This window comes from Rhinatrema bivittatum, chromosome 1 (assembly GCF_901001135.1).
Source record: "Rhinatrema bivittatum chromosome 1, aRhiBiv1.1, whole genome shotgun sequence".
NCBI lineage: Eukaryota > Metazoa > Chordata > Amphibia > Gymnophiona > Rhinatrematidae > Rhinatrema > Rhinatrema bivittatum.
The window spans coordinates 224,688,453-224,715,811 of record NC_042615.1 but is presented as its reverse complement, the minus strand read 5'-3'; the positions used below and the strand labels follow the sequence as shown (position 1 = coordinate 224,715,811).

General features: G+C 44.3%; 1 protein-coding gene across 7 annotated transcripts in view; it reads left to right on the top strand.

The window, feature by feature from the left end:
* The window catches only part of FAM193A (family with sequence similarity 193 member A), a 391,927-nt gene that overhangs the window by 121,660 nt on the left and 242,908 nt on the right, over positions 1-27,359 (top strand). For all 7 annotated transcript variants that reach the window (XM_029592130.1, XM_029592147.1, XM_029592139.1 and 4 more), the window contains exon 3: positions 4,997-5,242. In XM_029592130.1, coding sequence (XP_029447990.1) covers positions 4,997-5,242 — 246 coding nt within the window. The remainder of the gene's footprint in view (positions 1-4,996; positions 5,243-27,359) is intronic.

Sequence of the window (27,359 nt, the reverse complement as noted above, 5' to 3'; positions counted from 1 at the left end):
CTAATCTTACTCATTCTGAGGCACAGAAGGCTGCCTCTTAGCCATCATAAAAACTCCAGTGTTTCTTTTGTATAATTTTTTAAGATGTTTGGTGTTATAGTAAAGTGTGTTGTACACCCACTGTAAGAAAACAAAATTTGTTTGTAGTTATAACATTACAAAGCAATTTAGTATGCATTTTGTAATAGAATCAACTAAGCCTTTAAAACAACAGTATTATCTAGATTGTTCAAAATATCCAGTTTCTTTCTTGGTGTTGCTGCTGCTTTTGGTTATCTTTGTATTTATTTTTGCCCAGATAATTTTCTCCCTTCTACCGCCTACAAAAAGCAAGTGTAAAAAAGATAATTATGCCCTTTATAATATAGCTATTACACCTCCTATATTAACAATCTCCTTTCTTAAGCCAACTGTGCCATGCATACTGTACTCATGCTTCACATGTATTATTGACATGTACATTACAAAAAGTGTAGACCATTGCCAGATGAATATATAAAATCAGATACACTAGAGCAAAATCTTAAAACTACATTTCTTTCCTCACAGTACCTATGTTCTTATCTGCATCCCTTCCCTTTTTGGTCCTTTTTCTAGTTAGGCTAATGCTAAATTTCCTATCGTGTAGCAGATGGACTCAGGACCAATGGGTATAGTGTACTACTGATAGCAGATGGGAGACTGAGTCAGATTTCAACGCTGACGTCAGCCTACATATACCCGTGCAGGAAGCTTAGCTCTTCAGTATTTCTCCGTTTCCTAAGCAGATAGGGGCACATTCACACACTAGAATAGTGTTAGCAATTCTAAAACAAAGAAGAAAGAAAATTTACCTCAAGAAGACAAGCCCTGCTCTCCTGCGGTGATACCTAAGGGTCCCTCCCCCAGTTGAGAATTCCTGAGGTGATTTCCGAGATCCCTCAGAGGTAAGCCTCGGTCCGGTAGCCAGCTCCCGGTGTGGACTTAGCCCCTAGGGTGGCTTAGAGGCAGCAGGTGTAGAATCTAGTGCGGCGGTGAATGTAATTCCCTCTCCCCCGCAGCCAGAGACTGCCCGGCACGAGACCGGGAAATGCCGAGACCAGTTAAGGTAGAAAACGGTTTCTACGTCTCCGGTCTCTGATGCTTGAATTGCCACACAGATCGTTCCTTCCGGCATCTATAAATCGGGTTGAGCAGCCCTGTCTGGGCTAGACCCTGATCCGGTGCGATGGTCCACACACATGGAGACCCTCTTGGGGGGGGGGGGGGGGGGTGTCACTATCTTGCCCGCGTGGTCGTTGGCGCCATTTCCCCCCCTTGATCGCAGTATTGTCCGCACAAGTGAGCCGTGCACACAGTGGCGAGCCGGGCGCACAACCGACTTGTGCGCACAGTGGCCCGCGCGCCTGTGCCGGGCTCATAAATAGATCTGTGCGCCCACATCTCGTCCAGGCGCACAAAGTGGTACCCTGTGTGCGCACCCTGCATGCACATTGCCGGCGCAACCAGAAAGCACAACTAAGCCTCCTGGCGCGCACACCTACACGCACAGACGAGTTTGAGCCACTCCACACACACAAATCATGGCACCGCCGGCCAAGAAAGCCAAGGGACAAGCCCTCTGCCCAGCCTGCCACCTGAGAGCTGCACAACCTGAAGTGGCCTCTGCCCTATGCCTGCAGTGCGAAGAGGCTCAGGGAACCTATGCAAGGCCCCCACAGCCAGAAGAGGGATCTGGATCCACCAATGATAGTACCCCGGACCTCTGTATTTACGACTCTGTGCCTACTCAGGGGGGCACTGCAGGGGCCTCCACTGGATTCAATATGGACCCAGGGACCTTTCCCTGGGTAGAGTTCTTCAAAGGGCTGCAAACCTTTGTCCAGGCACAATCTGTACCGCCTGCGACACAGACCCAGTCTCCACCAGAAGTACAAGACCATACAAGTGCCTCTCGCACCTACCCAGAAGTGCCCCATCCAGGCAAAAGCCTCCCCTTAGGGGACACAGACACCTCGGGGGAAGAGTCTGACTCCCTGGAGGGAAGGGGAAATTCCTCCAGGGATGGAACCATACCAAACCATGATGCGATTCTTCTCCAAAGACGAGTTACCAGCTCTCGTGTCTCTGACCCTGAAGACGCTGGCCATTCCAGGTGCGAGTACCACAGCAGAGCCAAAGACAAACTCAGTTTTGGTCGGTCTCCGTCAGGCCTCATGCTATTTCCTAATGCTGCAGGCTGTACAACAACTGATTGAACTGGAATGGAATGCCCCAGAAGCCAGCTTCAAAGGAGGATGGGCTCTAGAAGCCCTATACACCCTGGAACCCATGGCCAAAGAACTCCTACGGTTCCCAAAAGTGGATGCTATGGTCTGCGCTATCTCAAAGCGCGCACTACCATCCCAGTCGAAGGAGGAGCTGCAGTCAAGGATGCCCAGGACAGACGTCAGGAATCCATCCTTAAACAGTCATTTGATGTCACAGCAGTGACCCTGCAGATCGCTTCCTGCTGCGCTGTTATGACACGTGCCTGCTTGCACCTCTCCAGGGACGTAACCACTTCCGCCGAAACATTAGAACCGGCGATATCTTTCCTCACGGATGCGACCTCTGACCTGGTGCGCACCTCAGCCATAATGGCAGCCAGAAGGCAACTATGGCTCCGAAATTGCTCAGCCGATGCGACCTTCCAAGACGAGCCTCACAAGAATGCCTTTTAAAGGATCCCTCCTATTCAGAAGTGAACTGGAGAAGTTAGCCAACAAATGGGGCAAATCCCCAGTACCTCGGTTACTGGAGGACAGGAACAAAAGAAACCAGCCCTCCTCTCCCCAAAGAACCAAGGGCAGAGGAGCCCAGCGTTTTAGACCATACAAAAACACATACCAAGCACCTTGCCCCGCAGGCAGGGCCCAGTCCTTTCGGAGCAGACACAACAAGAGGGGCGCTGGCTCTGGTACAGGCTCCGGCTGCACTCCACAATGAGAATCAACAGACCCATCCACAGGAAGAAGTCATAGGGGACAGACTTACCCTCTTCTACCTAAGATGGGTCGAGATAACTTCGGACAAGTGGGTCCTAACCATCATTCGAGAGGGATACTATCTGGACTTCCACATCATCCCTCCAGACAAATTTGTGAGATCACTGTGCCACTCCCTGTCCAAGAGGATGGCAATGGAAACCACACTAGCAAAACTACTCAGCCTAAAGGCGATATCCTCGGTGCCCACGCACCAACAAAATACTGGTCACTATTCCATTTATTTTATCGTCCCCAAGAAGGAGGGAATGTTCAGGCCCACCCTGGACCTCAAGACCGTCAATCGCTACCTGATGGTGCCGCACTTCCGCATGGGAACTCTACGCTCAGTCATAAGGGCAGTACAACCGGGAGAATTCCTGACTTCACTGGATCTATCCGAAGCCTATCTCCACATCCTGGTCCACCACGACCATCAGCGCTTCCTACGCTTCACGATACTGGACCATCACTACCAGTTCTGAGCGTTACCCTTCGGGCTAGCTACCGCCCTTTGAACCTTCACCAAAATCATGGTGGTAGTGGCGGCAACACTGAGGAAAGAAGAAATCCTCGTACATCCTTACCTGGACGATTGGCTGATCAGGGCAAAATCTCCAGAGGAAAGTCACTAGGTGACCACCAGAATCAAGAATCTACTGCAGAATCTCGGGTGGGTCGTCAACCTACTTTTTAATTGGTGAATGTTTTTCCAAGGTAATGCAGTAAATAGTAAAATACATAGTAGAGCCACGTTCTTAGAAAACTATACTCAAGGGTTTTGTTATTTCATGTTTACTTTGCATACTGTCATCCGGATTCCAGAAGAAAAGCTATCGTCAAGTTCTTATATCCATGAAGTACCATACATCTGATATGAAAATTGGGTTCTACTATTCCTTCAAAATGTAGTATTTCACAAAGATTATTTAAATTATCACATAATATCATGGAAGATAATGGCAGAAAATGACCAATCGATCCATCTAGCCTGCCCAGGTATTACTGTCCACACTAGCAAGGATATACCAACTTCTAGCCATAGACCGTAACTGTATGATATCACTCCATATCCGAGACAGTTGTTTTTCTTTTTCCTTTGTAATCTACCCTCCTAGATATCTCAGCCTACGAGATCCCCCCCCCCCCCCTATTTGTTTCACACTCAACACTCCTACCTTTCCAAGTCTAACCACAAGTTCCTTAATAATCCAATCAGCTACCAACACCAATATGCTGTTGCCCAAGCATTGGGCTTCCTATGTCCCTGTGGCCTTTCTGCCATCACTAACCTGCTGCACTGACCCTGTCAGCACAAGGCATGTAACCTGCCAGACAGACCTGACTATGCAAGTGCTTGAGTTGCCATTAGGAGTTTTGGTTACTCACCAAGTGTACATAACTAGTATGTATACCTCCTCATAGGGGGAAAACACACAGTACAAAGTTCAATTTCGTAGACTTAATTATCCAGTGCAGGTTTTTCCATCAGGGGAGCTGTGACCTCATCAAAGGAGCTTGGCTCAACATTATAGTGCAGTTGAACTCTTATAGTAAATGCCTGCTTTTTTATGAAAGAGATTTGCTGCTAAGTGAAAATAGTTTCCCTTCTTATCCAAGTCAGAATCCCTGCCAGATTCATTTGCATTACTTCTTTGCCACTTTGTTGCAGTGCAATTGTGAATTGGGTCATTTGTTGTCTTTTCATTTTGGTTAACTGAGAGGAAACGGATTTCCTAGTGCTGATTCCAATAAGCTCTTCAATGAATTTTCACACTAAAGAGTCTAACTCCATTTAAATATATTTGAAGGAAATGGTTTCAGGAAATGCCTTTAAAAAAAAGTTGATTCTAATAGGAGTGCACTATCGAGCACTTTACACATCACTGGACAGCCTTCCAGAAAATAAGGGTACAATGAAAATATGTATATTCTGTTAGATATTTACAGTACAGCCAATTATATTAAATACTTTTATTGTTTTGCTGCAGACTCCATTTACCTTTGGCTTGGGACAAAGGGCACCATATACAACAGGAGAGCACTGTCTTCTATGTAGAAGTGAACGGAAAGATTCGTCACTCTCGGAGAGTGGGATTAAAAACTCAAGCAAAATGGCACTTTCTACATCTCCCAAAACAAACAGTATGCTGCATCTTCCACTTTGGGTGTGTCCAGACTGTCGAAGGACAGTTGAAAAGGAGGAGAGACATGCAACGTTAGATCAGTCTCTTGTGGTAAGTTTACCGTGCAGTATAGACCAGAGCAACTGGACAGAATGGATGGCCAATTGGTCTTGATATTCCAACATCTACTATGTTAGAATATTCTCAGCATGGTAAAATTATATTTATTTTTTTAAATGTTAGGAAATTCATTTAAAAGAAACTGCTACATACTCAGATTTTACTTAATTCAAGTGAGCTTTATTAAATTATATAAAAATGTATCATCAGAACCCACTATGATTTGTTGCAAGAAGCATAAAAAATGTCCATAAATAAAATAACCTACTCTTTTTTGACTTGGGACAAACCTTTCTTTTACTATCATGCATTATACAACTAGTAATTTTAATTTTAAACTATGGAATCTATGTTAAATGTAAATACCAGTGCACTCTTTTTCTTTGTTTCTTTTCTTTTAAAAAACTTCTAGACTGCAAATTACAATTAAGAACTAAGCGATGATCATAAAAACATAAAACATCAAATGTAAAACAAAAAACATATCAAATATCTGATGCAAATACTCTTACAACATTTTCCCTTAATTTTAATTACCTAAGTCAACAAATCAGAAAGGCCCTCTAAAAATAAATATGCCTTCATTTGCTTTCAAAACGTTTTTATGTCTATACTTGCTCTCTTGTTTCTAGACATGTTCATTTTTCTGCGTTGTGGAATATCTCTATTGACCAAATTAGGAGTTAAGGGAGATTTTAGAGAAGGTGCAGATATACTAAGGTGAAGCAAAGTCATAACTACCGTGTGCATAAGTAGGGCTGACCAGGAAGAGAAGAAAACTCTCTAAAAATAAATGAAAAAAAACAGTTTTGAAGCTAAAATAACATTTTCTAGAGGTCAGTAAAGAAAAGACATATTTATAAGTGGTTTTATCTCATTGGATCATGAGCTTTAATTCTATACATTTGATATAAATGGTTTATTTTTTAATGTAAACATTTAATTATAGATTTATTGACCACCTTTCTTAGCATTTGGATAGGCGGATCCATGACCAGTGGGTTATGCACCTCTACCAGCAGATGGAGATGGAGCAAAGCTGATGTCACAGTATAAATACCCCTGTACTGATATCAGTCCGTCTCCAGCAGATGGTGGACATGCATCTCCCTACTGGAGATTACCTTGTTTTTTTTATAGAGAAGGAGAAAAGGAGGAAGTTTGTCTGGTTCTCCTGTGGTGATACCTTAGTCGAGTTCCTGAGGTGATTTCTTCAGATCCTTCCCTCAGATGAGTGCCTTGGTCCGGCACCTGTTTTTTGCCAAGCGTGGACTTAGCTGTAAAAGACAGCTGAAAGGCAAGTGGGTGCAGAAAGCCAAGCATGGCAATGAAGGTATATGTTCTCTCCCCTGCAACCGGAGACCAACTCTGTACTCAGCCAGGACAAGCTGAGCTCAGGTTAAGAGTAATTTAAAAAATATAAAAATAAAAAGAGGGGGAGTTGATTTAGGGATTCCTCTCCTTTCAGGTCTCCATGCTCGGTGCAATGATCCAACGTCCATACCCGCCTCCAAGGGGACTCAAGCAGCCTGGCAGGTTGAGCATCTTTCTGGGCTAGGTCCCATTCTCAGGCTTAGATTGTTTTACTGCATGGTAGGCTGTGGCGGCGTTCGTGCACCTTTTCTCTGTGCATAAGGCTGTCCTCTTCAGGTACATCAGTTCACGCTTATACACCCAGCTGTGCGCCTAGCTGGATGCTCAGTTGGTCACATAGGGATGCTTACCTGGGTGCTCATTTGTGCACATAAGGGCGCCTAGTTGGATGCACAGTGGTGCACTTCAGGGCACCTAGACAGGTGCTCAAGTTGGGCGTCTACCTGAATAAGTGCATTAGGCGCCTAATTTTTGAGTGCCCTTTTTTTTTTTTTTTTGCAAGCACTTATTGCGAGCGCAGCTGGGCCCACAGTTCTCAGATGCTTGATAAGAGTGTGCTGCTAACTATGGCACTGATAGCAAAGAAGCCTTAAGCGCCTTACCATTTGTGCTGCTTGCCATATTAGGGCATCTCAGCCTGGTGTCTCCTCTAACTTGTCTCATCACTGTTTGGTGGTTCAGGGAGACTTGTCTCCGCTGATTTTGCTAAGCCCAGTCCTTCCCAGCATGATGCAGGAATGGAAAAAGAGTTGCCAGAGGTTTTGTCTGGAATTGGGGTTCCCCTAACTGGTTCATCAGCGGGAGAAGGTAGTTCAGTGGGCACAGGACAGACACCCCCTGGGTTTGGCATGGATCTGTCTGCCTTTTCTTCAGTGGAATTTTTTCAGGGGCTGGAGTCCTTTCTTCAGGCGCAGTTGTTGGCCCCAGCCATTCTTAACAATTCAGGATCGCAGTATGCCCGTACACCTGGTGCGGCGGGTAAGTGTTGGAGTACGCCTAGACCTGCTGCAGGTCATGCTGATAGGAACCCGGATGGCACAGATGATGAAGTGGATCCTTGCTCCTTGGAGGATGGGAAAATTCCTCAGGGGTGGAGCCATATAGAACTATGTTGCATTTCTTTTGTAGAGATGTTACTGGCTCTGATTTCCCAGACATTGAAGATGTTGGAGGTACTGGGGGCTGATTCCATGTCTGAGCCAAAGAAACATCCCATTTTGATTTCTTTGCGTAAAGCCTCTTGTTTCTTCCCTATTATGGAGATTAATCAAGAATTGATTGATCTTGAATGGGGCACCCCGAAAGCTAATTTTAAAGGGGGACGGAGCTTGGAAGGACTGTAGCCCCTGGATCCTCCTGCAAGAGAGCAATTGCGCTTTCCAAAAGTGGATGCGCTCGTGTGTGCTGTCACCAAGAGGATGACTATCCCCGTAGAAGAGGGGGTGTGGCATTGAAGGATGCACAAGATAGAAGAATCGAGGCTATCCTTAAGCAGGCCTTTGAAGCGATGGCAGGAATTTGCAGATAGCTTCCTGTTGCTCCCTGGTAGCTTGCGCTTGTTTACTTCTCTCTCAGGATGTCTATGAATCTGGTGTGAATTCCAGGGCAGTGATGAAACCATCAGCTGTCTTTTTGGCAGACGCGGGCTGCGTCCTGGTCTGCACTTTGGCCAGAGGGTTGTCTTTGGTTATAGCGGCCAGGCATCAACTATGACTCAGGAATTGGTTCGCTAATATGATTTCAAAGTCTAATCTTACAAAATTGCCTTTCAAAGGATCACTGTTTGGAAGTGAGCTAGAAAAAATGGCCAATAAGTGGGGTGAGGCACAGATTCCTCGGTTACCAGAGGATAAGAAGCAGATGCCATGCTCCTTCGGCACGAGAGATCGTGCTAGGGGTTTGAGACACTTTCAACTCTCCAGAAGAACAACTTCCCAGAGGACTCGGCCTTTGGGTAGGTCTCATTCCTTTTGTCCCAGGCAGCCCAAAAGGGGCACAGGTTCTGGTAGTAGTGCCCCCCGAGCCTCTGAATGAAAGTGATAAAAGATGGTTACACTCTGGAGTTTCTCAGTGTTCCTCAGGATGTCTTCATGGTGACTCTCTGCAACTCAAGGGAGTCAACTGTCATTTGCAGGTGACTTGTTTTTGCATGGAGACCTTGCTCTAGTGGTAATGGCAGTACAGTCAGGGGAGCTTCTGTGTTTCACTGTTTTGGAGCGACAATATCAGTTTTGAACGCTTCCTTTTGAGTTGACCTTTGTGTCCAGAACCTTTTCCAAAGTTATAGTGGTGGTTGCAGCAATGCTGAGAAAGGATGGCATTCTGGTTCACCCATTCTTAGACGATTGGCTGATTCTGGCCACAATTCTGGAAGAAAACCTTCGGGTCTCCCCAAGGTTGGGTGGTGAACTTGGCCAAGAGCAATCTACAGCCATCCCAGACACTGGAGTATTTCGGGTTTAACATGAAGTAAGGCAGGAACCCTGCCGGAAAGCCACATTCAGAAGCTGATGGTGCAGGTACAACTATTGACAAACAATACGCCCGACGGTGTGGTCTTATCTACAAGTGCTCGGGTTGATGGCGGCCACCCTAGAGGTGGTTCTATGGGCAAGTCTCAAGACTGTTCAGTTTGGCTTCACCTGCCGGTGGAGATCAGCATACAGCTGCAGTGGTGGTTGCAAGCGGATCATCTAAGGAAGGGTGTTTCCCTACGACCACCTGACTGGCTAGTACTCTCAATGAATGCGAGCCTCCAGGGTTGGGGGGCCCACTGTCAGGAGTGGACAGCGCAAGGGCTCTGGAGTACAGAAGAGTCTCTTTGGAGTATCAATCAGCTGGAAGCCTGGGCCCGTCTGGTTGGCAAGCTTGTGATTCATCGACTGATTGCAGGGTAAGACAATGCAATGACAGATCTATCACCAGGGAGGAACCAAGAGCCAGCAAGTGTTGCAGGAAATAGCCCACCTCATGGAATGGGCGAAAATGCATCTTCAGGAGATCTCAGCCTTCCACATTGCAGGTAAAGACAATATAAGAGCGAACTTTCTCAGCAGACGATACGGACCCAAGAGAATGGGAATTATCAAACGAGGTGTTCCAGCTCATAATGGGCTGCTGGGGCCTCCCATTTCTAGACCTTCTGTTGACATCTCACAGTGTAAAGATTCCTTGCTTCTTCAGTTGCAGGAGGGCATTCTCCTATATGCCTTTCTCCCGTGGCCTGTGTTGGGCAGAATGATTCGGAGGATCAAGAGTCACATGGGGTTGGTGCTTCTGGTGATACCAGATTAGCCCAGGAGGCTATGGTATGCAGATTTGTGAAGATCCTGGTGGACCCTCCTATCTGAGTTCCGGTTCACAGGGATCTGCTACAGCAGGGGCCTGTTCTTCACGAAGATCCATCTCGATTTTGTCTTACGGAATGGCCCTTGAAGGGGGCTCAGATGCTGAAGCGTGGATATTCCACTGCGGTGATTGCCACCTTGCTATGAGCAAGAAAGTTTTCCACCTCCTTAGCCTATGTGCGAGTTTGGAGAGTGTTTCAGGCTTGGTGTGACAATGGAGGGATTCTTCCTCGTTCAGTTAAGATCCCGCTCATTTTTAAAATGTTTACAGGATAGTTTGAGAAAAGGGTTGGTCCTTAATTCATTGAAGGCATAGGTGGCAGCTCTTACCTGTTTCCAAGGTTAGGTGAATGGTGGTCTCTTGTTGGCTCATCCAGATGTGGCTTGTTTCTTAAAAGGAGTGAAGCATCTTCGTCCTCACCTCTAGTTGCCAGTACCCTTGTCAAGTCTTAATCTGGTTTTGGATTTCCTGGTGGGTCCCACCTTTCGAGCGCTATGTAGCCTTTCCTTGAGGTTACTTGCGTTGAAAATGGTGTTTCTTGTGGCAGTTCTGCGTGTAGAGTCTTTGAACTGCAGGCTTTGTCTTGCCAGGAACAGTTTCTGCGAGTGACTCCGGGGGTGATGCAGTTGTGTACTGTTCCTTCCTTTTTGCCAAAGGTAGTCTCGGATTTTCACTTGAATTAGTCAATTTTCCTGCTTACTTTGGACCGGGAGAGAGATGTTAATGAATATCACCTGTTACGGTCCTTGGATGTCAAGAGGCATATTTTGAGGTATTTAAAGGTTTCTGAACCTCCCAGGAAGATGGACCGGCTGTTTATACTCCATGGTGGGCGTAAACAGGGTGAGCCAGTAAGGCGGGCTACAGTAGCCTGCTGGATTAAGGAAGTAGTCACGGCCGCGTATGTAGATGCTGAGCAGAAGTTGCCTTGTCAGGTTACGGCCCATTCCACTAGAGCAGAGCTTTCCAAACTTTTCATGTTGGTGACACACTTTTTAGACAAACATAATTTCGGGACACAGTAATTAGTCTACAAGCAAACCGGAGGTTAAAGGTTAAATGAATGAAATGTATTTCGACAATTTATGTATGTTTCCTTAAATATATACATAATAAAATGTTTCACGACACAACATATCTTGTGAAAACCTTTCGTTTATATTAAAAATATATAATATTCCAAGATTAATGTTATTGTTATAATTTATGAGTAACAATAATAAAACAAAGTTATTGTTATTCAATTTACCTCTTTAATGAGATATATGAGCTTGATGGGATGAACACAGCTTTTGAATATTTGGTGTTAATAAAAAAGTCCAAAGGGTCTTCTGCATAATTTTAAAAAGCTGGCCAGTTTCACACTATATAATTATTTGATAGCCTCATTCAACTAATTCTATATGGCTATGAGAGTGAAATCTGGAATTTATAGGAAGGGACAGAATGTCAATATAAATCCTGCACCTCCAATTCTGTAACTCTGTGCATCCACTGAAATTCCCCCAAACAATGGAGCTTGGATGTTTCCCTTACAGCTCATCATACTAAAAGATATTTTCAAATGCTGGTGTCACCTCACAGTAACAGCAGCACAAACACCTTCCACTGCCAGGCACATTGTGAACTAAAATAAAACCTTGCAAAAAAGACACTCAAAATCTATACTGCAATCCCATTGTAACATAACAGTAATAACACCAAGGACTCAAACAACAATAACCCTACCTGTGAAAAAGCATGGGTAAATATTACACTGGGTCCTAGAATACCAATACACCACCTACTGAGGAAACAAAACAAACCCGATTGCTATAGATCCCTATGCTAGCAGAATCTCTCATCATGGTCACACACACAGAGCAGAGACAGACCCTCACCAAATACAGAATACAAAATAAAGGAGCAAAAATTAGACAAAAACTGAAATGGAAACTCCAAGAAGCCAGACTCTGTGTATTAACAATGGAAAAACAGAACCACCATTCCTCATAAAACAAATAAAATCAAGAAACATAAAGCATCAGTTATAATAGTAAAACCATACTAATAAAAGAATATTTTAAAACTACTGATAAACAGAATTTCTATTAATTAAAATCATATACATTTTTTACAATTTCCCAGAGGTTATCCTCTCACACAGACTCACATGTCCATTCTCTCTCACACATACACTGTCACATACATACACATTCATGCTCTTATACCCACCATAACCTCTCGCTCTCTCAGACACTGACACACTCTCAGGCTCTAAGACACTCTTTCCCCCTCCACACACACCCCACACACAAACTCTTACTCCCCTGGATTTTCTCATACACACTCTCTCTGGCTCCCTCACATACACACAAACACACACACCCAGGCAAGCTCCCAGTCATTCTCACACACTAAAACTGACCCCCAGGCAGGCTCCCATTCATTTTCACACCACTCCCTCACCATCCCCCAGGCAGGCACCCATCCATTCACACACATACACCCCCAGGCAGGCACCCATTCATACACATGCACACACTAAAGGCAGACCCCCTCTCTTTCTTTTGCCAGCAACCTCGGAGCCTCTCTCATTCCTCTGCTGCCACTGATGCCGCATGGCTATTGGGGAGGCGCTGATTGCTGCTATTGGCACTGAAGCCCATTCTGCTGCCTCCTCTGTGCAGGCCCCGTGGGTTTCCACTTCCTCCATGTTGATCTCGTACATTGTGAGATCCGCATAGAGAAAGTGCTACTCTTGACATTAACAAAGATTACATGTGCCAATCAGTAAAAAGTAATTTATTTCTTTTTTTTTTTTTTTTTACCTTTGCTGTCTGATCTTAGTTTTCTAATCGGTTGGTCCCAGGCTTTTTTGTTCCACCTCCCCTTTCTTATTTTTTTGCCGATTCATTTCATATTGTCTTTTTTTCTATTTCTTTTCTCTCCATCTATCTTCTTCCCTCAAACATAGTCAGGTTCTCATTCTCACATGCTTTCTCTCTCTCACACACACACACACACACACACACAGGCTCTCTCTCTCACATGCTCTCTCTCTCACATGCTCTCTCTCTCATACAATCATTCATACACAGTCTCTCTCTTGCACATGCTGTCTGACTCTCACACACCCAGGCTCTCTCTCACTCCCACATGCTGTCTTGCTCATGCACAGGCTCTAACTGTCACATGCTGTCTCTCTCTCTCACACACACACAGGCTCTCACATGCTGTCTCTGCAAACATTGAGGTCCTCATTCCCACACCCAATCTCTCACCTCATACACGCACACAATCTCTCAATTCAGCTCATACAGGCACCCAATCTCTCAACTCAGCTAATACACGCACTCTACGGGCCCTCAGCCTCTCTCTTACCTCTGGGCCTCCTCTTCACGGGTCGCTGCAGGATCGGCTCTGCAGCGGCCCTGATCTTCTTGGGCCGATCCGATCCGCGGTGGGGGCCCTGCTACCAGGCCTCTTCTCGCCTGCTGCAACAACGCGGCTCCTCTTCTGCACGCGGCTGCTTCATCTCCTTCCTGCCCGTGCGGCTCCGGCAACATTTTTCTTCCGGGGCCGCCTGGGCAGGAAGGAGGCGGAGCACCTGCACGTTTAGACGTGCCCTTTTTCTTCGTGCCGTGGTGATGTGAACTCACCACGGCCTTACCGATCTTCCTGCTGTGTGTCTGCGGCACACAGCACAGCGATACTTCACTGCTTAGCCGCCAGTGGGATGAGCTCCACCGGTGGCCGCATTGGCTCCCACTTGCCGGTGTGTCACGTGCACCGGGCTTGCGCGACACACTAAAGTGTCGCGACACACACTTTGGAAAGCTCTGCACTAGAGGTTAGGCAGCATCATGGGCAGAGATTAGATTGCTGTCTCCCGTCGAGATTTGCCAAACTGTGATGTGATGTCCTCCTTACATACCTTTTCCAGGCATTACCGCCTGGATGTGTAGGCCTGGAAGGATGCAACCTTTGCGTTTGCAGTATTAATCGGACCACAGGCAGCCTCCCGCCCTGTTCGGTAGTAGCTTTGGTACATCCTATTGGTGGTGGATCCACCTATCCGAATGCCAAGAGGAGAAAATACTTCTTACCTGATAATTCCCTTTTCTCTAAGGAGGATAGGTGGGTACACCTTTCTGTCCTCGGCTGCCAGATATTTCTGCTATTGTTCTCCCTCGTGGCTGCATGTTCCAGGGGTTACTGGTAAGTGTCAATCCAATCTCTAGACTAGTGTTATTACATTCCTGGTCTGAGCTCAATAGTTTCCTTTTAGCTGAGTGCTGGAGTGGTTGTCTGGTAGTAATCAAGTTTTCCTAGCATGTAGCAGATGGACTCAAAACAAATGGGTATAGTGTGCTCGTGCCAGCAGTTGGAGACGGATCTGACGTCAGCACGGGTACATATACCCCCACAGGAAGTGCCGCAAATCAGTAATTTCCGTCTCCAAAGCAGTTTGGAGCTAGCTCTCGCTCGCTGAGTGTGTTTCCAAATTCTAACGACTAAATTCCTAGAAGAAACCTATTGAAGACAAGCCCTGCACCTGAACGGATGGGGAGCACACTGCGAGGAACTCACCGCCCAAGGGCGGTGGACCAGAGAAGAGTCGAGGTGGAACATCAACCAACTAGAGGCACGGGCAGTCAGGCTAGCGTGCCTGCGATTTGCCCACAGACTTCGCGACAGAGCGGTCAGAGTGATGTCAGACAATGCCACCATGGTGGCATACATCAATTGTCAGGGCGGAACCAGAAGCCAACAGGTATCCCTGGAAATAGCTCCCCTGATGATTTGGGCAGAAGCAAATCTCCAGGACATCTCCGCGTCCACATTGCTGGGAAGGACAACACGACGGCAGACTTCCTCAGCAGAGAAAGCCTAAATCCCGGGGAGTGGCAGCTGTCACCCACAGCCTTTCAGATAATTGTGGATCAATGGGGGACGCCCGCCATGGACCTCTTAGCGGACAGGTCCAAGCTCAAGTATCCAGATATTTCAGCCGCAGGCGGGATCCTCGGGCTCAGGGGATCGATGCCCTGGTACAGCCATGGCCTCAGGGGATCCTGTTATACGCCTTTCCTCCATGGCCCCTGCTGGGCGCCATTGTACACAGGATTCAGCGACACAGAGGCCTAGTTCTTCTAGTGGCCCCGGACTGGCCAAGAAGACCCTGGTACGCAGATATGAGAAGACTACTGGCAGGGAACCCTCTACCTCTGCCTCCCTACAGGGACCTGCTGCGGCAAGGTCCCATCCTCCACGAGGATCCGGCTCATTTCTCTGTTATGGTCTGGCCATTGAGAATGCTCAACTGAAGAAAAGGGGATACTCTGAGCCGGTTATAGATTCACTCCGAGCACGCAAATTCTCCACATCCCTAACATATATCAGGATTTGGAGAGTCTTTGAAGCCTGGTGCGACTCTCACGGCACCAATTCGCATGCCGCCAAGATTCCTATCATTTTGGACTTCCTACAAGATGGACTTCAGAAGGGTCTGTCCCTCAGCTCCATCAAGGTTCAGGTAGCAGCGCTGTCTTGCTACGGTCCCAGGAGTAACAGCAACACCATTGCCAAACACCCAGACGTCTCACGTTTCCTGAAAGGAGTCAAACACATTCGCCCGCCACTGAAGTGGCCAGTGCCCTTGTGGAATCTCAACCTAGTATTGGAATTTTTGGCGGGATCAGCCTTCAGGCCCCTTCGAGGCCTGTCCCTCCGTTTGTTAACCTTGAAGATGGTGTTCTTGCTGGCTGTGTGTTCAGCACGCCGCATCTCAGAGCTACAAGCACTATCCTGTCGTGATCCATTTCTCAGAATCACTCCAGAGGCTATCCATCTTCGTACAGTTCCATCCTTTTTACCCAAGGTGGTCTCACACTTTCACCTCAACCAAACCATATCCTTGCCTACCACGGAAGGTTTGAAGAAGTCTGAGGAAGGTCGAATGCTACGCCATCTCGACATCGGCAGACTGCTGTCCAGATATGTGGAAATGTCAGAAGCAGTACGAAAGACGGACCACCTGTTCGTCCTGCACAGTGGGAAGAAGCTAGGGGAAGCGGCCTCACGGCCAACCATCGCCCGCTGGATTAAAGAAGTTATCAAGGCAGCCTACATAGAGGCAGGAAAACCACCGCCTCTACAGGTCAAAGCTCATTCTACCAGAGCACAATCGGCCTCTTGGGCAGAAGCTAAGCTGCTGTCGCCTGCAGAGATACGTAAAGCGGCGACGTGGTCCTCCCTCCATACCTTCTCCAGATTCTACCGTCTGGACGTCCAGGCCAGGGAGGACACGGCATTTGCGAGGGCAATCCTAAACGGTCCTCGGGCAGCCTCCCGCCCAGTCCGGGAGTAGCTTTTGTACATCCCATTTGTTCTGAGTCCATCTGCTACACGCTAGGAAATGTTAAGATTACTTACCTGATAATCTCCTTTTCCTTAGTGTATGCAGATGGACTCAGCATCCCGCCCGGCTGCCGGCATACATGGGAATTCACTGAACTCACGGTAAGCCATGTTTTCTTATAATAGGCCATCCACCCTGCCGGGTGTCGACGCCTTCCGGTTGTGATCACTGGCGGTCTCCAGCTACTATCAATCGGTCAGGGTAATCCTGTTCATTTAATTGATCGGTCAGCTACAGCTTTTGCAAGGAAGATTACTGATTTGCGGCACTTCCTGTGGGGGTATATGTACCCATGCTGACGTCCGATCCGTCTCCAACTGCTGGCACGAGCACACTATACCCATTTGTTTTGAGTCCATCTGCATACACTAAGGAAAAGGAGATTATCAGGTAAGTAATCTCAACATTTTGTTTGTTAGTTTGTCCACAGTTTGCTTTTGCAGAGAATACTGGCGGGTTGATGTCAGTGCAGGGGTATATATCCTGTGATGTCAGCTTTGTTCCATCTCCATCTGCTAGTAGAGGTGCATAACCCACTGGTCGTGAATCTACCTATCCTTCTTAAAGAAAAAGATATCAGGTAAGTAGTAATTTCTCTTTTCTTATAAGGCTATGAAGCTGTTTCCAAAAGAAACATAATAATAAAAGCCTGACATTCACAAATACCTTATAGGCTAAACATAAATGCAATAAAAATTGAGTTAAAACCTTCATTGAAGAATCATGCCTTGTTTTTCAAAGAATTGAGTATTCATTTCCTTTTACATGTGTAGATCTTTGTCTCTCCCTATATGCTTTAGCATGAAGACAACTGACCATTTCAGTAGCCACTTTCTGGGGAGACTCAAACTGGTTTATATCCTTTTGAAGGGTGCAGTCACCAAAATTGTACACAGTATTCCAAATGAGATTGTCTCACCAGGGACTTATACATGGACAATATCAGCTCTTTTTTTGGGGGTTGACCATTCCTCTTCCTGTGCATGCAAGCGTCTTTCTGGCTTTTGCTGTTGCCTTGTCCTCCTGTCTGGCTATCTTAAGATCATCAGATGCAATCACAACCAGATTCTGCTCTTCTTTTGTGCTTGAAAGAATTTCACCCCTAGACTGTACCTCTCCCTTGGGTTTTTGTAATCCAAATGCATGACTAAATTTTTTAGCATTAAATCTTTGCTGCCAAACTCTAGACCATTCCTCAAGCTGTGCTAGAACCCTCTTCATGGTTTTCATACCTTCCTGTCAGTCTACTTGTTGCAGATTTCGAATCATCCACAAAAAGACAAATCTTTTCAGATAAGCTTTCCACAATTTAATTTAAAAAAAAAAGTTATTCAGACTTTCATTCCACTGCTTCCACAATGTTCAAAGCAGATTCCATAAAACATACACAAGTTAAAATAATAGAAACAAATAAAGCATAGTTAAAACATTAAAACAATGTCACTCGCGAAAGCATTAAAAAGAACCAATCCAAAGACCAATTTCTGTGGCACACCACTAGTAGCATGGCTCCTACAAAACCAGTTTCAAACCCAGTCATATCACTTTAGGGCCCATACGAAGGGTGCACAAGTTTATAAGTCGCCTATGTGGCATCGTGTCAAAGACCTTACTGAAATCCAAGTACACTACATCTGACATTCTTCCCTGGTCTAATTCTCTGGTCACCCAATCAAAAAATAGATCAGATTGATTGAACAAGGCCTGTCACTGGTAAAATCATGCTGCCTTGGATCTTATAATCCATTGGATTCCAAAATGTGCATTATCCTCTGTTTCAGCAGCGATTCCACAGAAGTCAGCCTAACTGGCCTGTAGTTCCTAGCTTTCTTCTTTCTTTTATTTTTGTGACGAGAAACCACATCTGCCTTCAGAATTATTCCTGGCTCTAAAAAAGCATTGAAAAGGTCAGCCAGCGGGACTGCCACAACTTCTCTAGATACACCTACTATCCTTGGATGTAATTCTCCGGCCCCATCAATTTATTTTAAGTTTAGATAGCTCCTCACAAACACACTTTTCAGAAAATCATTGGAGGTTTATCTCACTTCCAGTCCTATTTGTATTCATTTTACATGGGTCCTTCTCTTAACCCTTCCACAATGAATATGAAACAAATATTAAACAAGTCTGCATTTTCGTTATTGGCCTCTACATATTCTTCCGCTTCACCTCTGAATCTCACAATGCTACTTGTACACTTCCTCCTATCACTAACATATCTTTACTGTTTCTTCTATTTGCATCTTTGCATTCCTGACTACTTTCCCAGCTTCTTCTAGCTTTTCCAGATAGTCTCCTGTCTTCCTCTTTCTGTGATCTCTTGTAGTTTATGAACGCTAACCTTTTTTCCTTACCTTTTCTCCTTAACTTTTCAACTACTACTATAGAAAACCTTAGCGAACTCTTTTTCCACTTTCCTTTACGTTCCTAACAAAAAGGTTAGTTAACCTTAGAATATCTCCTTTCAGTTTTTCCCAATGCTCTTCAACTTCCCCAAAATTGTTCCATTCTCTTTGAGGTACTTACACATTTTGTTGTTTTTTACTAAAGTCTAGGACCCTCACCTTTGAATGAACTTTCTTCACTTGTGCTTTAAAACTGAATTAATCCTTTTGCCTTAGTGAAACTTTGTGTAAAGGGAACAATTTACTGTTTGCTTAAAATTTGAACCTATTGACAGACCACCATATTTTTTCTTAAAAAAAAAAAAAAATCCCTCATTTTTAACTTTTTTTTTTTTTTTTTATTGAATTTAACCAATTTACAGCATATCAATGTAATAAAGAATAAAGGGGATTTAGAAAAGGTAACAAATACAATTTTAGTAAGGAAAAAAAATATATTCCTTTAATCTCAACCCCTCTAATTCATTTACCATGAAATTGAGAGGGGAGGTTAAAAATAAAAATTACTTTGCACACATTAAAGGAAACAGAGAAACCAGTACATATACTCATTATACTTTAACTACCATTTTGGTTAATTTTTTGTGACAAATGAGAATCAAGAAAGAAACGTAATTGCGAGTGCTCAAAGAACACATCTGTTCTGAAATCTTTGAACACATTTACAAGGATATCGTATAATCATATTAGCACCTAACTGGCATGCTTCTGGACTCATCTGAAGACATTTCTTTCAACGCTGTTGGGTAGCCTTGGCAATGTCTGGGTATATCCATATTTTCTGTCCAAGAAATAACTTGTCACGATTTGGAAGAAACATTTTCAATACTGTGTCACGGTCAGATGGAAATACAAATGCCATAAACAACGTTCCACGATATTCCACATGCTCTTAGAGGATTCCAAAAATGCTGATAAATTATCCATCTGAGGCATTGAATCATTGTTCTCCTGTACCACATTAAGAGGATCAGATTTCTTCTTCTCCCGAGAATTAAAATATATCTGGGATAAAGGAGGAAAAGATTCTTCTGGAAAAAGCAAAACTTCCTGTAGGTACCTCTTAGACATCACGAGGTGTTGCAAATTTAACACAAGAGAAATTTAAAGCTCTCGGGTTTAAAACTCTTGAGGATATTTTCCATCTTTTTTGTATTTACTAATTCTGATTGTACCAGTTCATTCTGAACTAATTGCATAGCCTCTGTCCATTGATCCAAAGTAGAAATCTTGGCATTATGGATAGAAGTTGTAGCTTCTATTACTTGTACAGACTGCTTGTTTTCCATCATAATCGTGGTAAATGAGGAAATAGACTTTTGAATCAAAGTAAGAGATTCCCAAACAGATTGTAGGATGATTGTTTCAGGCTTAACCAATTTTGATAAATAGTAGTAGCCAAATGATCACTGTGGGACTTACCCAATTCGTGGAGCCACACACTCTGCGTCCACCCCCTACCCTGTCCGGGGTGGACGCATGAAATGTGCTAAGATATAACTTTGGTCTCACTGCCCCCTGAAACAAATCATCAGGCATTAGTTCTTCATTTCGGCCACCCCCTTCGGTAATTGCCATGTCAGGTCAGGTCCTAGCCTCCACCACCACTGGCTCCTCCAACATACCACATCCGGCCAGTGTATTCAGGTCCTCGGCATGCACATGGACTGGGGGAAGAGAGAGTCGAAGAGGCTCCAGGGCTCAGTGACATGCATGTCTAACGGGGGAGGGTGCGCAACTCGCCAACACCCACAGCAGACGCTCCCGGAGTTTCTCTGTCCGGCTGGGTGAAAAAGTTCTCAATTCGCTGTTGCATAGGGCCAGCGGCGGGAGGGGTAGAGGAAACCTCCCTGAGCCGACCCTTTCTTTTTGTATGTGGCATGGAGTTTCAGAAGAAAAACAGAATCAAGCGTGGGAGAGCCCAAACGCCTTCCTCTCTCTTCACAACGTCATCTTGACTTCTCCCCTCTCATTTTTTACTTTTTAACGACTGTAAATCGCAAAATAGCTTTTGAAAGACTTGGTTTTGCTTCATCTCGCATGCGGAATGCTTGCAAATTTGCAGCAAATGTAGAACTTGCAGTATGGTGATAAATCTAGACTTCAAAGATATTTAAAATAGAACTAAATCCAGAGTATGTAGCAAGAACTCTTCTCTTTGTACCAGCCAATCTGCCTGATGGGAGGAGGGATAGGTTTTATATAAACCCTGGAAAGCTGGCTTTTGTAGAATATAAAGGAAGGCTATGGTATATATCTGTTAGAAACCCCACCAAATCGCCTTCCCAAAGGGTCATTTTTTTCTCCTTCCCCAACCGAAATTAAGTATGAAGGTCTATTCCTTCTACAGATCATAGCAGTCCAGCACAGGAAAAAAGGTGGGCCAGAGGATACTGTCCCAGTCTAGACCTAAGGACCTTGAGCCAATATTTCTTGAAGGAAAGGTTCAACATGATTTCCCTAATCACCCTCATGCCCCTCCTTAAAAAAAAAAAAAGACTGGTAATGTTAGATCATCTGTGATTTGTCCCTATTACCTTCCTATTACCCAGGCCTTCTTTTTTGCTTCCTGTGATTTGGTGACAGTCCTATTAATTGCAGTCCATGATCATTGACTTTAGTTCAAGTGTTGCAAGAACAGAATTCCTATTGTAATTATGGTTTAAGTGTACTTCCCTAGGCCAGTAATTTTCTCAAAATATAACACATATTATGTCCCCATTATTCATTACATGCATATTCAAAGCATTTTTTTTTTAGACTAATGCCACTCTAAATAATGCGATCATTAGTTTAGTGCAATCGTCCTATTCTAAGGCAGGAATAGCCAAACGTTTTTCAACGAGGAGCCACTCCATTGGTTCTTGGATGTGAAGGGGAGGGGGGGTCCTCTTTGGAACTTGAGGGAAGGTTAAATATGGACTCTGTTCCTCTCTTCTCCCCCTCTTCTAGCTCTTTAGATTCATAGAAACATAGAAATGATGGCAGAAGACGACCAAACGGCCCATCCAGTCTGCCCAGCAAGTTTCACACTTTTTTTTCCCCTCATACTTATCTGTTACTCTTGGCTCTTAGTAACCTTTTGGTTCTATTTCCCTTCCACCCCCACCATTAGTGTAGAGAGCAGTGTTGGAACTGAATCTAAGTGAAATATCTAGCTTAATTAGTTAGGGGTAGTAACTGCCGCAATACGCAAGCTACACCCATGCTTATTTGTTTACCCAGACTATGTAATTCAGTCCTTGTTGGTTGTTGTCTGTATATATATCCGCTTTTCTTCATTTCCCCTGCCGTTGAAGCAGAGAGTTATGCTGAATATGCATTGAAAGTGAAGTATCAGGTTTATTTGATTTGGGGTAGTAACCGCCGTAACAAGCAAGCTACTCCCTGCTTTTTTGTGAATGCAAATTCTTTTTTCCACATTTCCTCTTGCTGTTGAAGCTTAGAGCCATGTTGGAGTCTTAGAGCAATGTTGGAGTCACATTAACAGTTTATTGAATAAGAGTATTATCTACAGGTAGTAGCCGTCATTTCCGCGAGCCACCCACTCTTCATTCACGTCCTCTAGACTTTATGGATCCACAGTGTTTATCCCACGTCCCTTTGAAGTCCTTCACAGTTCTGGTCTTCACCACTTCCACCGGAAGGGCATTCCAGGCATCCACCACCCTCTTCGTGAAGAAATACTTCCTGACATTGGTTCTGATTCTTCCTCCCTGGAGCTTCAAATCATGACCCCTGGTTCTGCTGATTTTTTTTTTCTGACGGAAAAGGTTTATCGTTGTCTTTGGATCATTAAAACCTTTCAAGTATCTGCAAATCTGTATCATATCACCTCTGCTCCTCCTTTCCTCCAGGGTGTACATATTTAGATTCTTCAGTCTCTCCTCATAAGTCATTCGATGAAGACCATCCACCTTTTTGGTCGCCCTTCTCTGGACCGCCTCCATCTTGTCTTTGTCTCTTTGGAGATATGGTCTCCAAAACTGAACACAGTACTCCAGGTGAGGCCTCACCAAGGACCTGTACAAGGGGATAATTACTTCCCTTTTCTTACTCGATATTCCTCTCTTTATGCAGCCCAGCTATCACCTTGTCATATTGTTTCGCCGACTTCAGATCATTAGACACTATCACCCCAAGGTCTTTCTCCTGCTCCGTGCACATCAGCACTTCTCCCCCCATCGAATACACTTCATTCGGATTTCCACTCCCCATATGCATGACTCTGCACTTCTTGGCATTGAATCTCAGCTGCCATATCTTCGACCACTCTTCCAGCTTCCTTAAATCCCGTTTTATTCTCTCCACTCCTTCCAGCGTGTCCACACTGTTGCAGATCTTAGTGTCGTCCGCAAAAAGACAAATCTTACCTTCTATCCCGGCTGCAATGTTGCTCACAAAGATAGTGAACAGGACCGGTCCCAACACCGATCCTTGCAGTACACCGCTTAAAACCGCTCTCTCTTCAGAGAGAGTTCCATTTACCATCACACATTGTCTTCTGTCCGTCAACCAGTTTGCAATCCAGGCCACCACCTCGGCACTCACTCCTAAGCTTCTCATTTTATTCACCAGTCTCCTGTGCGGGTCTGTATCAAAAGCTTTGCTGAAATCCAAGTAGATGACATTGAGTGCTCTTCCTTGATCCAATTCCTTGGTTACCCAGTTGAAGAAATCAATCAGTTTATTTATATTAGGCAAGAGATGCCTGAGAGGGGGGAGAGAGAGGATCCCATCATCCCCAGGCACCACAGGCCACTTGTCTGTCATTTCTGTCTCCGCAGACCTAAGCATATATTTGGCAATGCATAATGATATTGCAGGAGGGTGTTAGGTGGCATCAGTACATTCCCAATTAAACCTGAGGTTTGCTGCTTCCTTTTTTTTTTGCTTTTCAGCTGCTGGTGGGATGCAATATGATGGTAGCCTTGGGCTTCTCTTGTTTTTTTTAACTCTCAGTGGGATAGGATATGCCGGGAGAGCCTCTTCCAGTCTGATTTTTATGATTGGCATTGGCAGGCTGGAGATAATGGAGCTGAGAACACAGGTAGGCAGAGGGGTTGTAGTTTGCCCACTCCTGTTCTAAGATATCCTGTGGGTTGGCCAAGTCTATTTATTTATTTGATTTAGATGCTGCCCATTCACAGCTCATGGCCGCTTACAAAATTCACATACATAGTGTAACTTGAAATAATAAAAAAGATGAAACACAACAGACAAATAAGTAAAAAGATCTTCCCATGTCAGGTTCAACCTGATATACCTACTACTTTTTTTAAAGTTAGAATAAATTAATAATGACTGTATATTTGCTTATGTTTTCAAATTATTTATTTTAATAAGTAAGGTGATTAGAGTATATTAATTAAGGATAGATACAAGTGAGATTTACATGTTAGACCGGCCCAAATATTTTTCATGAATGCTTAAGCTGGGCTGAGTTGAAACGAGTTATGATTCAAATGTGATTTTTGAAATCAAGCTCTTGTTAGAAACGGTTAGCCTTGCTCACTCACATCTTAAAAGCTAGAGCAATATCTGGTAATTGAACTCGGATTTTTTGAACAGTAGTTTGTAGAATTACTGCTCAGCTGCCTGGCTGGTCCTGTGAAAATAATCCATAAATCTTGTTTCCTTGATTTCATATGTTTCCTCTGCTCCCCTCCCCCAGAATTGTTACTGCCTGTCATCTTCTGATTGCACATCAAACCCTTCCTCATACTTTCTCCCTCTACCTCTTCTCCTTATCACTGGAATGCCTTTCTATGATTCACTTATGGCAGCCACTCTACTTTCTATGTTCCAGTAATGTCATCTTTTGCTCATTCAAATTCTGACCTAAAGGAGAAAGTTTTAGCTCTCAAAAGCGAGTCAAGAAATATATTGTTAGTCCAATAAAAAGGTATCACATGATTATATATTTTTGTGTTTTTATTTCACCTTTATTTCTATGCACTTTTCTTTAATGACATTTCTTTTGATAGTACAAGCAGGATGTTAGCCATTGCAGGTGGGTAATATCAGACAAAGGCTTTGTCAGAAGCCTTGGATTTACAGCTTGTGGAGCTTTGAGAAGCTCTTCTGGTCATATGAAAGATTGTCCACATTGTGTGTTGCACAGGAATCAGTTTTTTTTCCCATGGAGCTGGTTGGTCAGTTTACTTCCTTGAGGTAAAATATTTCTCAAAAAATCTTTTTACATGATTTTTTTCCACATGGAAACCCCTCTTTTTGGAAGTTCTTTTCCCTCTTATTTCCCTAGTTAGATTTTTTTGGTCTCAAGTTTTCTTGTTTTTTGTTTTTTTTTCCCATGTCTGCACTGGTAATAGGGCATTGGTTGGTTCATTTAGAGTTTAAAAATCGAGTAGTTTGGATGAAAAATAGCCAATATGAAATCATTCTCCACCAAACTGAAGAAGACCAGCAGCTTCTCCAAGAGTCTCAAGTGCAACTACATGATGTCGGACACAGACCTGTTTGACAGATATGTGCTGTATCTTGGTCCAACCTTGATATCTCAAGATGTTTCACATGTGCAAAGATGAATTCTAGAGTATGACAAACCCAGTTAGAGTTCATAGAAAAACGTTTTGGGTTATATTGAACCATCAACATTGAGAGAGATGACCCAGGAAGATGTGACATCTGCTTTCCACCCTGTGTTGACATAGGAAATTTTCTAGGAGGAGCTGAACAGGAGGTGCAGGCATTTCAAATTACTTTATTCCTTGCATTGGCATTGACAGCAATGCAAACACATCCAATGCATTTTGAAATCTCTTGATGCACTGGTAGCAATGGCATCAATGCCAACAACTGGTAGGAAATAGATATCTATGGTACTCACACTATTGTCTGTCTCCAGTGCATTGGTAAAAGATAATTCTCTGATGCACTGGGATACATTGGGTTCTATGGGCCACTCCACCAGCTCAGGTCCTTTCACATCACTGATTCAGCTATTGGATTCCTGGGGGTATGATTATGTATATGAAGATTTGTGTGAACAGGAAGAATCTACAAGTCTCCCACCTCTGACCCCTTCCTCCACAAAAAAGGAAAAAGTTCCCTTAGGTTTTATGAGGGAAATGTCTAAGGATATTCCATTTGATTTAGAGGATGAGGCAGATCCCAGGACTCAAATGTTGGATATCGTCCAGTTTCTCAATCCACCAAAGGAAATTGTGGTAGTATGCATGTGGAACACACTTGGTCCTTTTGCCTTTGATGTTTTGAGACGGCATTGAGAGCCTCTGCCATAGGACATGGCACTTGCAAACTCTCACGGCTACAAGCTTTGGCCTCAGAGCAGATGTGCAAAAAAGGCTTGCTGACATGCCATGTATGAGAGGTGGTCTCTTTGGATCAAATAAAAGAGCATATCTCCATGCTTCAGAGACACTCTGCAATCACTACTGACCTGCCTTCCACATCAATCAGGTGCCCAGGATACATTTCTATCCTCCAAAGAGACGTTATTCTCCACACCCTCTTTCCTGTCAACAACAGTCTTCTTACTCTCAACCCAGTCAGCAGAGGAGCCAGGAAACCACAGATTGCTCCTCAACCATAACCTGGAATGGAGTTTTGACTAGATTCAGGAGAACACAGTATACCCAGTGCTTATTCCAGAGAACCTCTTTGTCGGAGGATGGCTAAGGTCCAAAATAACTTCAGACATCTGGGTTCTATCCATCATTTGAAACTGGTACAGATGTCATCTTTTTGAAATTCCACCAGATTGCCCACTGGGAATATATCAATATGCTTCTCAGCATCAGGAACTACTGCTAAAAGAACTCTTTTCTCTCTTGGAGACCAATGTGGTCAAAGCTGTCCCTCCAGGGAAAAGAGGGCAGAAATTTTATGCAAAGTATTTCCTAATGTCAAAGAAAAGAGAAGGACTCCATCCTATCCTAGACCTAAGGATCTTGAACAAGTACTTAATAAAAGAAAAGTTTGATTTCCCTTGGCACCCTAATTTCCTTTCTTCTAAAAAGGGACTGGCTGTGCTTCCTAGATTTTAAAGCAGTGTTTCCCAACCAGTGTGACTTCAGACCTGATCCAATATGCCACAGAAAAGTCACCACTGCTGGATGCTAAAATCCAAACCAATACCTTGCAACAGCATGAAACACTAGCAGTGACTTTTAAATGTGTCGCTCCTTTCTGAGAATGTGTGTAGTCATGTATGCCTCCTCTTGCTAGCTAGATCATGAATTCCAGAATGTGGTAATTAATGATTAACATATAGGGCATGAATAGCTGATCCCTGTTTTGTACAGCACACACATTGCACACAGCACCTTCTCCTTTGAATCCTCTATTTTATCCCTAGGCTGAGTAAGACTAGGAGAGTGCATACTGGGCACTGGATGTTATTCACTCTGTTGGGAGCAATATAGTGGAGAAGCTCTGACAGCCATGTGTGGCAGTCAAGGTAAATAACCAAACCAGTGCCCACGCTATATTGATTTCTTCCTTCTCCTGCACTTTGTATATAGAGGGAGCTGGTTCATTGTGATAGGTTCATATGTCTCCATCCCCTCTCTCCTTTTGTTTTAGAATTTGA